The 14,669-nt window shown below is 54.6% G+C and overlaps 1 protein-coding gene across 4 annotated transcripts in view; it reads right to left on the minus strand.

Moving 5' to 3' along the window:
* Positions 1-14,669, minus strand: part of HIVEP3 (HIVEP zinc finger 3) — a 427,770-nt gene that overhangs the window by 43,402 nt on the left and 369,699 nt on the right. For 3 of the 4 annotated variants that reach the window (XM_045858485.1, XM_045858482.1, XM_045858483.1), the window contains one exon: positions 543-6,160. In XM_045858485.1, coding sequence (XP_045714441.1) covers positions 543-5,630 — 5,088 coding nt within the window. In that variant the 5' untranslated portion in view covers positions 5,631-6,160. Of the gene's footprint in view, positions 1-542; positions 6,161-14,006; positions 14,088-14,669 lie in introns of all 4 variants that reach the window. The other variant, XM_045858484.1, reaches the window with a different exon arrangement.

Raw genomic sequence — 14,669 nt, forward strand, 5'->3', positions numbered from 1 at the left:
TTGCCACCTACTGGTAAAGAGGGATATTGCAGCCCAGCTCTATCTGCTCTCCTACTCACAGAAAAGAATCTCTGGAGATGAGATTTCCAGCGGTACCAGAAAACAGAAACAGCAGGTGTACAAAGAAGGAAAGCAGGAAAAGACTAACAGGGCAGGAAGAATCATAAGATGGAATGGTATAAAGTTCTAACATTGCTGTAGGCCAAGTTTTCCAAACAGCCTTTTGGAGATGTTTTTTGTTTTTTGCTTTTCCTTGCTGAGGGCGCGGGTCTCATTTTACAATAGCAGCCAATGGGAAAGCAGGATCCCTTCAAAGCTCATTTTACTGACATGTATCTATTCCAATGGCGTGAGGGACGCACTGACAAAGGAAACCACTGAATGTTTCCTGGTAAGGTGACTGATCCAGCCGACAGAGAGGAAATCCGCCCACTCCTCCAGCTCTAGTTTTGCCGGTGGAACCGGAGGACTCTGTGGCCTTAAAAGCTCAGACAAGGTTTTTTAAAAAATCAAGGGGAGAGGAAAACTAACACTGAACTTACCTCTGTCATGCGGGGCTTGCGGGAGCTGGATGGCACGAGCCTTCCCGTCTCAGGATGCGGAGCTGTGGCCATGGTGTATGTCTCTTTGCTCACCTTCTGCTTAGACCTCAGGAGGGACAAAGCAGCTTTAGTGGAAACCCCCGGAAGGTTGGGGTTGTACAAACTTATGCACCAACCAGCGTAAACAGAGGACCTCCTATCTGCGTGCTGGATGTGATTTGGCTTAATGTAGTTTAAATAGCACCAACTGACATTAGTGGTTGTGTGGAGGCTGGGGAACTGCAGTACCTTCTTTGAGTCCGTACCTTCTTGAGACTTGGCTGGTTTGGGGGACGTTTCTGACAGAGGAAGCTGGGAGCTGGAAGGTGCCAGTGAAGGGAGGTCAGGTTGTTCCTTGGAATCTTCTTTCTTCACACTCAGAGCGGGCAGCCCTCTTCGGTGAGGTTTGCCAGAGGGCTGCGCGTGCTCTTTCGAAGCCTCTGAACCCGGAGCTGTCACGTGGGGTCGTGTGGGATGAGGAAGGGGAGGAATTTCCTTTGGGTCAGATGGATCTGTGGGCAGGCTGGACAGCAACTCTAGCTCCCTCCTGCCCTGGCCCTGGCTGCCCAAGGGGGGTCTCTCTGGCCTCTTGCCACCCTCAGGGCTGGTAAGCACCACACTGCACGGTTTTACCAGTTCTAGTTTTTCATCTGCCTTGGAAGCCTCCTCTTCCTTCACCCGTTTTTGCTGCTGGGTTTCCATGGTAAGTTCAAGGCTGCCAGCCGGCGAAAGCACACGTTTGCTTCCCCCAACCGTCGAAGAACTCCCCTCCAGGCTCAAGACACTCTCCGAGGACAGGGAAGTACCTTTTCTGTCGGGTACTGTCACAGGCACTCGCAGGTATGGAGTCTGGAAGCCTCGGCTCAGCTCCTCACTTAGCCCTGCCGGCCCGGGTCCGGCCTCGTGCACGTCTGCCCCACACACTGCCGTCCCTTTGCACGAGGGCTCCTCGAACTTGGGAAGAGCTATGGTCGCCGAGGTGCCTTGGGACTGGGTGACCAGGATCTGGGACAGGGTGGTGTACATGGCGCTCCCGTAGGACGGCATGTTGGTCTGAATTCGGACCGGCACAACCAGGGACACCATGGCATCTGGGCAGGCGGGCAGGGCCAGCGGAGGGGCTGACGTGGGCGCGGAGGAGCTGGCTGTGGGAGCCACGGGGGGCAGCTGGACGTCACTGCTGTACTCTGTGCTGGGGGAGAGGCCGGCCGTTCTCATGGCCAGTGGGGCCGGGCTGGTTTTGATCTGCGGCAGACGGCTTTCCACATCACCGGGGAGCTGAAGGGCAAACTGGGATTGCAGAGGCAGGTAAAACCCAGAAGAGAGTGCCGAGGAGGATGGGTACGGCATGGGCAGAAACGAAGGGGGCTGCCGGAAGGGGATGCTGGCCGGGTGAGGCAGGAGCTGGGGCACGTGGAGCTGGCCTGGGTGCAAAACAGTGGGTTGGAGAGGAAGTGGCGAAGCTTGAAATAAAGAGGGAGGAACGGGGGGCATGGAGTACGGTGAGGAGAGGAGGCTGGACATGGCCTGGGTGGAGAAGAAGTCTGAAGACTGCCCGGGCTCATGCTGCAGGAGGTGCTGGAAGGAGAAGAGGGAGACAGGCGGGGGCAGGCACGGCTTCTCATGCAGGGGGAGCTGGGCACCGGGGCGGGGGAACACCTGCAGGGCTTCTGTGTAGGGCGGTGTGGACCCCAGTGGCGGTCTGTCCTGCACCTGGCTCTTGCCTCCCATGTGCCCAGCGTGTGAGGTGGCCACTGAGGAAATCTGGGGCAGTGAGCTTTTGGCCGAAGTTTTACTGGAGGAGGGTTTTGGTTCCTCACTCTCCTGTCTTCCCTTGGGGGCGGCCTCCAGCTCTGTTTCTGGAAACCTGCTCAGAGAGGCCTGTCTCACCAGAAAGCATTTTCTCCTCTCTGGGGGGGCCGCTGGGGCCGCTGGGGCCGCTGGGGCTGTGGGAGCCACCGGCACCGGGGTGGCAGGGCCCGCCAGGGACAAGCTGCCGCAGTCGAAGGATTTGCTGCGCCTCTCCGTCATGTGGGCAGCGTGGGAGACGTTGGGGCTCTGCTCGGAGGCGGACCTCCGCATCTCCCGGGCGTGCGGGTGGTGGCTGGGGACGGTCAGCATGTGTGTGCCCGTGGGTTTGGGGCGCGTGTCGGATGAGGGCCCGGGGGCCTCCGCTCTCCCGTGGTCGTCCCTCTCAAAAGAGGCGGAGCGGCTGGACCCGCTCAGAGAGACACTGCTCTCCTGGCTTGGGCTGCGGGACAGAGGCACAGAGGACTCGAAGCTGGACTCCCCCGACGACTGGGCCATCTCCGCCAGGCGCAGTCTCTTCTTTTTTGGTGGCAGCTTCTCAGCGGGGAGCTGGGCAAGAGTCTGGCTGCGCTGGGGCCACTGGAACTCCTCTGTCTTCTCGGGCTCCTTAGGGGGCGGCTCTGACTCTGTGTCCTGCCGGTCGGGCTCCTCGGTTACCAGGATCTCAGGAACCTGAATGTTGGGCTGGCGGACCAGCTTGGGCTGCAGGGAGTGAGCCGGGCGTCCGTGCGGGGTGGGTGGGGGTGATGAGAACGGGGCGGGGGCCGGAGACTTGTCTTCCCCTTCCAAGCCGCTGGGCTGCTCCAGAGAATCTGACTTCTCGAAGGAGCTGGTGTGCTGGATGACAGAAATTTCTTTGGACGTTGCTCTCCTCTCCTTTCCTGATTCTGAACTGGGCCCCGGCTTGGGCGTCCTTGGCTGGAAGCCCGAGGGTCCCTCCAGGGAGGGCGCTGATTTACTTGGTTCTGCTGGTGACTTGGCGGACTCCGGGGGGACACTCCGCGCGGCGTCGGACGGCCTGGGGCCGCCGAACTGCGTTTTTGTCAACTCGAAGGCAGGTGGCTCCTCCTCGTCCCCGAGGCTCTTCTCCTTCCTCCTCTTCCTCAGCGGAGTGAGCTCCAAGGTGGTCCCCAGTTTATAGTGCATCATCTGGGACCAGGGCTCGTGCTCGGCCTGACTCTTCTCGGCTTCCAGGGACACGTGAGCACCTGCAGACACGGGCTTGGCGATCTGAAGCTCCGAGCAGTAGTATTTCTTGTGGGCCTCGTAGTTGTCCCTCTTCTTGTACCGAGCACCACAGATGTTACATTCATAGATGACCCCTTTTGTTTTCAAGCCCTTCTTGGTCTTTTTGGTGAGTTCACTTTCCTTGGGTTCCGTCTCCTCTGCGGGTTTGGGGGCCGTGTCCTTGCCACTTGGCCCTGCCTCCTCGGAACAGAACTCCCCTCCCAAAGGGAGTTCAATGGCCGGCTGGCGCTTGAGCATCCGGGGGTGGGAGGTAAACACTTGGCTGCTGCGGCCCAGGGCTTCGGAGTCGGCGATGTGGTCATCGAAGGAGTAGCTCCCGCGGAAAGTGTGGTGGGGGGTGCTGAGGGTGCAGGGCGCAGAAGGCATTGAGTGGCTTCTCAGCAGAGGCACAGGGGGGGTGGTGCTGGGCGGGTGCTGGAGGCTCAGCGGTGATTGTTCGGGCTTGGTCTTCTCGCCGTGGGACGGCAGGGGCTCCCGGTAGAGGCTGGATTTGGGCGACTCCATGCTGCTGCGCCGCGATAGCGAGCTCCTCCTGGGCTTCACGCTGTCGATCTCGCTGGTGTCCACCACGGCCTCGTTGATGGTGATGAGCTTGGTGATGTGCTCGATGACCTGCGTCCGGGGCACAGACAAAGGCACCAGGCTGGGCTTGTCTTCGGTGGACAGCGGCAGCAGGGGCTGGGTGGAGGTGGCCGTCAGCATGGCGGCCCGCTGCCCGATCCGCCCGCACTTGCCGAAGATGATCTCCGCGTAGGACCTGGTGCTGGTGTTCGGGGGGCTGGCCTGCTGCTCGGCGCTCTCCGAGCGGGAGAAGTACCCGGACTCAGTGCTGCCTTTGCTGCCCGGGCTCAGGAACGCCTGCTCGTCGATCACCTTTTTCCTTTCGCTCAAGCGGAGGGCCAACTTCTGCTTTATGGTGTGGGTGTCCTCAGGTTTATGGCTCAGGGGGTGTTCGGATGAGGGTTCCGCAAACGGGGTGGGGTCCTCGAGCGACTGGGCTGAGCTGGACTGGGACAGGGAACAGCGCTCGTGGCTAGAACCCTGGCTCCCAGAGCTGTACAGACCGCTGGACAGGAGGGGGTGCTTGGGCCTAGGGGAGAGCTCCGTGTGGTGGGCAGACGTGGTGCCCGTTTCCTCCTCCGAATCGGTGCTTTCTCCCTCGGTGGGCTCCTCAAACTCTTCCCCTGGGATCCTCTCCATCTCCAGCCCCGGGGGGTACATCTCGCTGCCCACTCCCGAGGCCAGGCCGGCTTTGATGCGGTGGGCATGGGACTTCCTGTGCTTGTAGAGGTTACTCTTGGTCTTGAAGGAGAAGCCACAGGGGCCGCAGGGGTAGGGCCTCTCGCCCGTGTGTGAGCGGATGTGTTTCTGGAGCACGCTGGGCTTGGCACAGGGCCGGCTGCAGTACTGGCAGATGTACTTGCCCGGTTTCTGGGGTTTCCTCTCCTTCTTGTGTGCCTCCTCCGTGGGCTTCACGGGAACCTGGGAGGGACGGGGCACGAAGACTTTGGGGATCCCAGGCAGGTCTTCGGGGGGGATGATGGAGGCATGGGTAGGGAGGAGCTGGCCCTGAGGATGGAGCCCAGGGCTCAGGAAGGAGCTTGAGGGTCCAGGTCTCATGGGGTCGACCAGTTGCCACGTGGACCCCTCCAGGAGATGCTCAGGTTTGCCAGGCGACATGAATGCTGGTGTCAGAGGGTGCTGCGGAAGCTGCGAGATGTGGACAGAGGCTTCGATGGAGGGCCTCTTGGAGGGCTTCTGCTGCTGGCCCGCTTTCTCCTGAGAGCCTTCCCTAAGGACCGGCGAGGGGCCTGGGAAGGGCTGTGGGGCTAGGAGCTCTTGCACGGGGCCTTCGGGGGCGGCCGCTGTGCTGCTGCCTGGGTACGGCGCACCGGCCGAGATGCTGGCCTGAACAGCCTCTCCTTTGGTCAGCCGCTTCCGGGGACTTCCCTCAGCCTTCTTGGTGCCCTTGACACTTTGTTCAGGATCCATGACCTCCACAGAGACTTCAGATGCTATTGAGGGAGGGTCAGGGTAGGCTGCATTTATGGGTAATCCGAGTGTCCCGAGAAGGCGTCTGGCTTTGGCCACATGGGTCAAGAGCGGAGGAAGCCAAACCCAAGACGGCTTTGGGGGTTTTCTGCAAGTGTCACTGGCTGTGAGTGGACTCAGAGCAAGTCATCAGGGCTTGAGCTAGTCACTTCGGTGAGGCATGGCCCTTTACTTTGTAGACAGAAAATGCGCCAGCACTTTCTGCCTGAATGTCTGTTGCAGCAGCATCATGAAGGACGTCAGTGTTGCCATCATGTTGTCTCAGTTGGCAGTGACAAGTGGCCCCCCACAAGTCCCTGGTGTGCTACGCGAACTGCTGAAGGCCAGAGACGTCTGTGTGCGTGGCCCAGTCATCCCTGGTCCCGGCAGGAGAGGAGCCACGCTGGAGGCCGCAGGTGGCTCTGTCTGCCTCTCTTCCCCTTTAGCCCTGTGTTGGAGATCGACAGCCGTGGAGGGGAGCTCACGCTCTTCTACGTGACAAAAACACACACACAGAAACACACACAGACACACAAGAGAAGAGAGAGTTACTGTGACTGGTCCACAGCCTGGGCATCTCTGGCTCTGCGAAAGCCAGTGAGGTCCCTACAAGCTTAACTAGGAAGATGCAAGCAGAACCCACAGCCCTGGCTCCGCACAGCTGGGCGCTGCCCATCCCTCCCTGACCCACATTCACAGGGCTGTTGGGTGACTCCAGTTCCAGCAGTGCTCCTGGGGACTGCAGCTGTGTGGGGTATCAGGAGCAGTCAGGGACAAGAGGCCCGGGCTCCAGCCTCTGCTCTGTGAGCACCTCTGAGTGGGTTTAGCTCCCTGAGCATCAGTTGCCTAACCTAGAAAATGGATAACAGCAATTCCTGCCTTGACTGTGCCTTGGGGCTACAGTGGGGTCCCACATGCTAATGGACGGGCACGCCACTGGACAGGCTGGCCGGCACAGGAGGAGGTGCTGGCTGGGTATTCAGGGATGAGCTTTCCAAGGGGGTAGGGTGTTCTCAGGTACCATGCCCTCCTGGGCCCTGGATTCTGAAGGCGTCCGGGATGGGCCTTGCTCATGGCTCTTCCTCCTTTGCTAACCCACCTCTCCAGCTGTGTCTCATGACGAAGCTAAAGCCACAGACCTGGTCTGGGGAAGCTCACAGTCTAACACAGCCATGGCCACCTGATCTCCCAAACAAGAGCTGGGAGGCTCATTCTGGCAAGTTCTTCCCATTTTGCAGCCTTTCTTTGCCCAGCCAGTGCCCCAGGGATACCCTGGAAGTGGTTCAGAATGGTGGTCCTTCCTACGCTGAGGGGCAAAGTTGTTCTGGGTGGACCTCCAAGAGTGTGCATCCTCCCGGGGCCCGCCGGAAGTCGGGCAGACTAGGCTCCTCAGGCTCCAAGTGCTTCTCAGGGCTCCTGTCCCCAGCAGCATGGTCAGCATTTCAAAGCTGGTTGAGACAGAAGTCTGGGTTCCAGTTTCAACGCTCCACCTTTCTTCCCAGTGGAGAAAATCGAGGACCACAGCGGGAAGGGGGTCTGCTAAGGAAGCACGTTCCTAAGAGGCAGGGCTGGCACCAGACCCAGGATCCTGTGGCTGGAGTCCATTCCCCAGCCCCTCGCAGGTGATGGTCCCCTGGGTGAGGGCCTGAGTGTGTGCCCGGTGCCTCCCCGGCCTTCTTCCCTCTCCCGTGAGCATGCTCCGCCCTCAGCACCCTGACCTCGGGCTCCCTTCCTGCCCTCGCCCTGCTTTCCACCAGATATTTCCTGATGCAGACTGTAAGGTTCGCTCTTTGCACTTTCACAGGGTGTTGAGAAAGTCGACAAGTCCGAGAGACTCGAGTGATTGTCTCACAAATGGCAGGGCCTCAGACGTATCCATGGAGGGGCAGGTGGTTCAACCTATCAGCTAAACGTTATACACTATAAATTTATTCCTTTTGTGTTTCCTTTCCACCTTCGTTCTACAAAGAATTCAAGAGAACTATAGCAAAATTGTATATTTATTTAAAAAATGACAAGCTATAAATAAATTTAACTGCAAATAAGAATAACAAATCAGAACACAGGGAAGTGTAAATGAGGCAGGAAGTCAGGGCTGGAGGGACAGCAAGAACACTGGGATACCAATCATAAGGGCTCACAGTGTTTCTCTAGCTCAGCTATACAATTATATCGGAGCTTCCCAGCAGCTGAGGAGAAAAGAGAGCTGTGGTCCATTACAGAGTCCTTCCAAGGTAGAGATGAAGAAATATCTCAGTTCCTTGCAGGAAGCAAAGGATTGCTTGAGAAGAACTTACTCGTGTGGTGCAGGGGCAGTGGATGATGCTTGCGATCACCTGTCTCTCCAAATGACACTCCTCTCACAAATGCAGTGCCCAATGTTTGTCACAGAAGGTCACAACCCAGCAAAGGCTATGCTTTGAGCCATCGAAGCCCTCCTTTAACTCAGGCAGAGAAGGCATCCTCCCAAAGCAGGGCCAGCGTAGGCACGGCAGGGGAACCTCACTTCGTCAGATAACCATCAGCAGGGGGACCAGGGAAGGTATCATTCAATCTGGGGCATGCTCGAGAGTGAAAGAGGCATTACCAGGATTATGGAGGAGCAACAGGAATAAATCAGGGCTGTCCCAGGTAAACTGGGACAAACGGTTACCCTTATAATCAATATTTACCTTGGGACCCAAACCAGGCACAAGCGTTCACTCTGGATATGGGGTGTAAACTTTTGATCTTGCTATGAGGACTGACATTACACTGTGGCTTCCTAATGGATTCTTAGAGATTGGTTATCTAGGCCAGTCCTCTCACTTGACAGATGAGGAGACTGAAGCCTAGAAGGATGATGTGATTTTGCCTAAAAACTGCATAGCAACAGTGGCAGAGCCAGACTGTCCTATGCCTCTGGCCAGGGTTCGTCTCCTGCCCCAGTGAGTCAATGCCCTCTCTGATGGCAGTGGTACAGTGGGCACTGCAGCCTGTGGCTCTCTGCTCTGTGGGAGTGCTGGCTTGGCCCCGGGGACACGGCTACATCTCCAATGAGGAGTGGCAGCAGGTGTCTGAGGGCTTAATAGCAAAGGAGGCCGGCTGGACAGGAGAAATGGGGAGCCTGGCTCATGGTGGGGAGTCCATCATGGTGGCATTGTACCAGGCCTTCATTATCCAGACTAAGGTGGGTGGAAGTGCCGAGTCACCTAAAAGTCAGACAAGGCAGGTGTCATCTGTAGCGTGGACAGAGCACTGTTCTGCAGGCTGGTCTGGGACTCCGGGGCCTGGCTGCACCTGTGTGGGGACAGGCCTGCAGGTACTGTGCATGGGTGATAAAGGGTCACCTATACTTACTATATCTACTGACCCTTTCATGCAAGAATGTCAAAGCACCTCCCTGCCCATAACGTTAGCTAGAAGTAAGCTTTGTTTATTCTGATGGATGGGTGGGACCCTGCCGTGTGACTAGGTGGTAAATTAATAGCCTGAGTGGGGGTCAGTTGGCCAAGGAGGGCCCTACATTGTCCAGTCTCGCAGTTGTCCCTTCACTGAACCACCAGGATCCCTAGGGGCAGGTTGGGAAATGCGTGCCAGTGGCTGGGGTTTGGGACAATTCCCAAGCCAGGTGGGAGTGGTGGGTGGATGATGGAAACAGTCAGGAGACTATTGTGTCATCAGGTGACTCACTGGGCCAGCACCACGTGCCTAGGGTCAGCATCTGGCCTACACCTGTGAGTTGGCCTGGGCTCCCTGGGGAGGGCCTCCCTGCCTGCCCACTCTGAGAGAGGTGCAACCAGTACCACTGGCCCCCCAGGTTATGGAGTCAGCGAAGCCTGGGGGGCAGAAAGCCCACCCCTTTGATCTGCAGGGAGGGTGCCTGAGCCACGGTGGTAAATGACTAGCCCAGGGCCACACGGGTCCTCAGACTCCTGAGTCAGTGCTCTCAGCTGCCCTGCTCTACACCTCACGACGGGTCTGAGGTTCTTAACACAAGAGGAGTGTGGTGTGGGGGGGGCAGGCAACAACTGGGACTGTGGGTGCAGATGTGGATCAAAACTCCAGGAACTAGGAGGGCCTCAGCCTCAAAGTGGATCACAATTCAGGTTGGCACAAGCATTTTCTCACTTAACTCTTCAATTCCTCTAGAAGGGCAGTTTCTAATCACTGACCACACTAAGAAAAAGACTCTTTTCTACCTTCTGTGCTTCTGGGGGTATGTGTCAAATTTAATGTGAACTGGAAGTAACAGAGAAAAACCTGTTTTTCCAGAGAATTGGTAAGGGTGCCTGTAAAAGCCACCAGTGACATGAGGTCAGAGGTGGAGGGTTTCCCTGCCAGGGCCCAGGAGCTGGGCCAGCCGGGGCCTGAGCCACAGGCCACAGGGGGATAGACGTCCTCTGCTGGTGGTGGGACAAGGGCCATGGGGCCCACGCTGTCTGTCACCGAGGCCACGGCCCTCAGAGCTCTGGCTCAGAAACCAGCTTAGAACCATGAGGAAAGTCTGGCCTCCAGAGCCAGATTTAGGGTTTAGGAAAATCTGAGCTTCAAGAGCCAGTTAGCTGACATCAGACAACTCAGCTCCCACTTCTGGAAGCTTCCACAGGTCTAGCTGTTAAGACAGCCCAACAGAAAAGAGAGCAGGGTGCTGGGGCTGCAGCCATGAAGGCCTCAGGGGAGTGAGAAGAGATGGAAGAGCCAACAGGGCCCAGGCAAGGTGGCCTAAAGCTTTGAAATCAAACAAGGAAGCAACTTCCACATCCCAGGCATTGGGACAGCATGGCCAGAGCCCAGAGTGGGTACCGCAGAGGGCTCTGCCAGAGGGGAGATGGGAGGTGGGCTCTGTCAGGAGGACGGCTCCCCCATCTGGGCAGGAGGCCAGCTCGAATCTGCCTTGGGCTCTAGACTCGGCAGCTTGGCTCACCAGCCGAGCTAGATGAGACTGAGGCAAGACGGGGACAGGGGCCAGATGCCCAGGGTCTATTCAGGCAATCGAACTCCAAATTCATGCGGCTTGATAAAATTCTTTGCTTGTAATTTAGTTACACACACACACATAGACATATGCCTGCATGCAAGCTAGTACGCTAAAACCTGGTCAAAATTTTACTGATGGTAATAAAACATACTGATCTTAAAAACACCAGGAAAGCAGGCTTCTTCCTCACTTTAAAAGCTGAAACCTAATGCAAAAGGCTGCAAGTAACAACACAGACTAGGGTTTAGGCCTGAAGGACAAGACGGGGACCTTCTATGAAAAGCATTCTGTCCCTGAGGCCACACACACACACACACACACACACACACACACACACACACACACACGGCACCACCACACAGCGACTCCAAAGGCAGTTTCGCAATTTGTGTGTGAATCCTGGCTTCGCGCCTCCTAACTGGAAATTCTTGGAACCTCTCTCGTCTCCAGTCTCCCCACCTGTAAAATGGGGACAATAGAAGGACCACACGTCTGGCTGTTTCTGCTTCCCACGTCTCCTCTCTGCCCATTCTAGCGGCTCTGGTCCAGACCAGCAGATCTGTCTAGACCAGAAGTTGCAAAGACTGGCTACAGAACAGAAAGCCTGGGGAGCTTTTTCCTTCTTTACGTTTTTAAACAATGAAAATGCACTTGAGCAATTTTAAGCCATTGTAGAATTGTACTATCTCCTGCGTCCCCCTGCCCCCCTACATGCCCTCTTCGCAGAACCCACAGTTAGTTTCACGTGTTCTTCCCCACGCCCTAGGGTGTTTTGAGGAAACTACCTCCTGATTTGCTTCTTTAAACTTATGCGTGGATATCTAGGTTCACCCTTTCTAAGGGCAGCTAGTATTCCATTAGGGGCTACATTCACGTTCAGCCAGTCCTTTATGGAAGCATACGAAGGTTGTTTTCAGCTTCTTCTATTCCAGGAAATGCTACAAAGAACATGCTCTGCATACTAGTGTGAGTGTATCCACAGGATGAATTCCAAGAAGGGGAATGCTCGGCCACAGGGAGTGTGCCATGAAGCTTTTGATAGGTACTGACAAATAGCTCCTCCAAAAGCACAAATTTATGCTCCAATTCTGTGTGGGAACTGTTTCTCCAAACTTTATTTTTCTACCCGGAATATAAGCAATGTCTTTAATATTTACTAACATGAAATCACTGGACTAGCTTCCCGTTGCTGCTGGAACAAACTGCCAGAGTTAGTGGGTCAAAACAGCACATTTTAGTATCACACATTTCTAGGGGCCTGAAGTCAGAAATGGGTCTCACTGGGCTAAAATCGAGGTGTGGCCATGTACCTTTCTGGAGGCTGCAGTGGTGAATCCCCTTCCTTACCTTTCCAACTTCTAGTGGCCGCCTGCCGTCCTCGGCTCGTGGCGCTCCCCAGCTTCCAAGCCAGCAGCACCTGCCGCATCCTTCCCATAGCGGACGACACTAACATCCATTGCACTGCCTCCCTCTTTCACCTATAAAAGCTCCTGTGAATATGTTGGGCTCTCCTGGATAATCCAGGATAACCTCCCCATCTCCAGATCCTTAATCTAGTCACAGCCACAGAGTCCCTTTTGTCACGAAAGACAACATATTCACAAGGTTTCAGGGATTAGAATGTGGACGTCTTTGGGGCCATTATTCTGCCGACCACAGTGGCATCTTATTGTGTAAAAATCTGTATTTCTTGATCTCTACAGAGGCTTAGAACTTTGCATAAATGTATTAATTATTTCATCCAGGCAATTATTTTTTATATTTGTTGCTTATGTTTCTAACAAACTACATTTTTCTTATTTGTTTGTATAAGCTCTTTGATATTGAGGGTATTGATCCTTTATACAGGGTGGGGCAAAAGCAGGTTAACAGTTGTAAGTACGTGAAACACCGAGGTTATTCTTGTACTGTTACTTATTAATTATTGCATTATATTAACAACTGTACCTACTTTTGCCTCACCCTGTATGTCAACTGCAAATATTTCTACCTCTTTATGATTAGTATTTAACTTTGCTAAAGAGAAAAATTTTGTTTCCATGTGGTCAATGAAATGAAAAGTCAATCTTCCCTTTATGAATTTTAGGTTCCATGTCCAAGATTATTTTTTAGAATATCACCAAATTTCCTTCCAGTTCCTTTATGGTTTATTTATTTCCTTCTCTCCTTTTGCCCCGCCCCCCCCCCCACCCACTCCTCTGCCATTCTGTCCCTCCCTTTCAGTCACCATCTTGACTCCATCTGGCATTTACCTTTGCGTAAGGAGTGAGGTAAAGATAAAGCTTGATTTTCCCCCCAGTATAGCTAGCCAGTTGTTCTAACATCATTATTGAATAGTCCACCATCATCCCACCAAAATTTCCTGGGGTGTCTTCTAAAAACACAGGTTCTAGCCCCATTCTAGATCCACTGAAACAAATATGTGGGAAAAGGGCCCCGGAATCTACACTTTCACAAAATTCCCCATGGAGATCCAGCCTATGCTTGTCTAGAGCCTGGCATTTGCAGAAACTGATGACAGTCTTCTGCCTTGCCTCTAGGTTCCCAAGCTTCCCCCACCTTACTCCACCCGACTCCGCCATTCCTTGTGGCAAGAAAGATCTCTTCAACAGCCAACCTCACCAGACTTCTCCCTCTGTTAAGAACTCTAATGGCTCCCCACTGCAGGGAGACTCAACCAATGCCATTTCAGCCCCAGTATAATCAGCCTTCCCAGCCTCCTCGCCCGCCCTGCACTTTCACATCAAACCTAACAGACATGCTCTGATCGCTCTGTGTTTACACATCGCTGTTCCCCAGGGATCGGGCAGAGAGAGGAGTCTGGAGGCTAATTCCACAAAGGAGTCAGGGAATGCTTCCTTGAGGAAGATGTGTTTGAGCTGGTCCTTGAAAGATGGGGAAAACAATGATAGATTTGGAAGAAAGGGATTCTAGTCTAGATGGGAGGTACAACCTGTGCAGAACACGGGAGGCTAGAATGTGTCCACAGTGGGTGTTGAGTTGTCTGCCTTTCCCTCAGCCCGGGCTTTGGGGCTCCTGAGCCCGTATGTCTCAGCGTGGGTCCCACATTTTGCTAGGGTGGGTTCGGGCATAGTCAAAGATTTCCACATGTTCCCTTGTAGGCACTAGGACAAGAAAAAGTCCCAAATAAAAAGTCGTACCAAACAGATCTAACAGCTGGGGTCAATATCGATCTTCAGAAAGCAAGTGGAAGGCAAAATATGGCCCCATGTGGTGGCCAGGGGTGTGCTACTGGGCTGGGTCAGGCTTTTGGGGTGACCAGCTCCTCACATCTTCTGGCCTGGATTCACTCATGGAAAATAGGCCTCCCTGGGGTCTGATGGATTGCCTATGTTGGGAGGAAGTTTTCCACTAACCTTGAGAAGCCCGAGATATCTGGTATGGGTCAGGTCTGTGGGTTCACCAGTTCATGAGCACCTTCCTGGCAAACTGGTCTCCTGGAATGGGCAGAGACTGGGCCTTATTCACCTTTGGATTTGCAATACCTGTCACTGGCCCCAGCACTGAGTCAAATGCTGAAAATATTTTAAAAATGCTAAATGAGCATCTACCATGTACCCAAACTATACTAAACATTCACATATTAATGCTCATACATGTCCCCTTTTTGCAGATGAAAAGACTGAAGCTCAAAGAGGTGAGGCTAATTGCTTCAGATGATACAAGAAAGGGTAGAGGTCAGATATGAACCCCAAGTGCTGGCCACTGTCTAGAAAGCCCCCAAGAGTGCTGACCTTAGCCAGAATGGCCCAGAAAGATTGTACCTTTCTTCCCAGCACCCCAGCTCCTCCAGGAAGTCTCCCCAGTTAACTACATCCATCTCCACTTGCACCAAAGTCTCTCCCTCATGCACAAATCACTCGGCATGACCCTGCTCAGAATTGAGTTTTTTGATAAATGCTTCTCCCCACCGCCAGTGAGTGGTGGATTAGTCACTGTCTGGGAGGCTCTCAAATCACTTCCCTTGGGTGACTGTGGTTTCTGCCTTCCTACTTTTCCTTCTTCTCCTTCCCAACCCT

The sequence above is a fragment of the Phyllostomus hastatus genome, unplaced genomic scaffold (assembly GCF_019186645.2).
Source record: "Phyllostomus hastatus isolate PE091 unplaced genomic scaffold, TTU_PhHast_1.1 phas_scaffold_182, whole genome shotgun sequence".
Taxonomy (NCBI): Eukaryota; Metazoa; Chordata; class Mammalia; order Chiroptera; family Phyllostomidae; genus Phyllostomus; species Phyllostomus hastatus.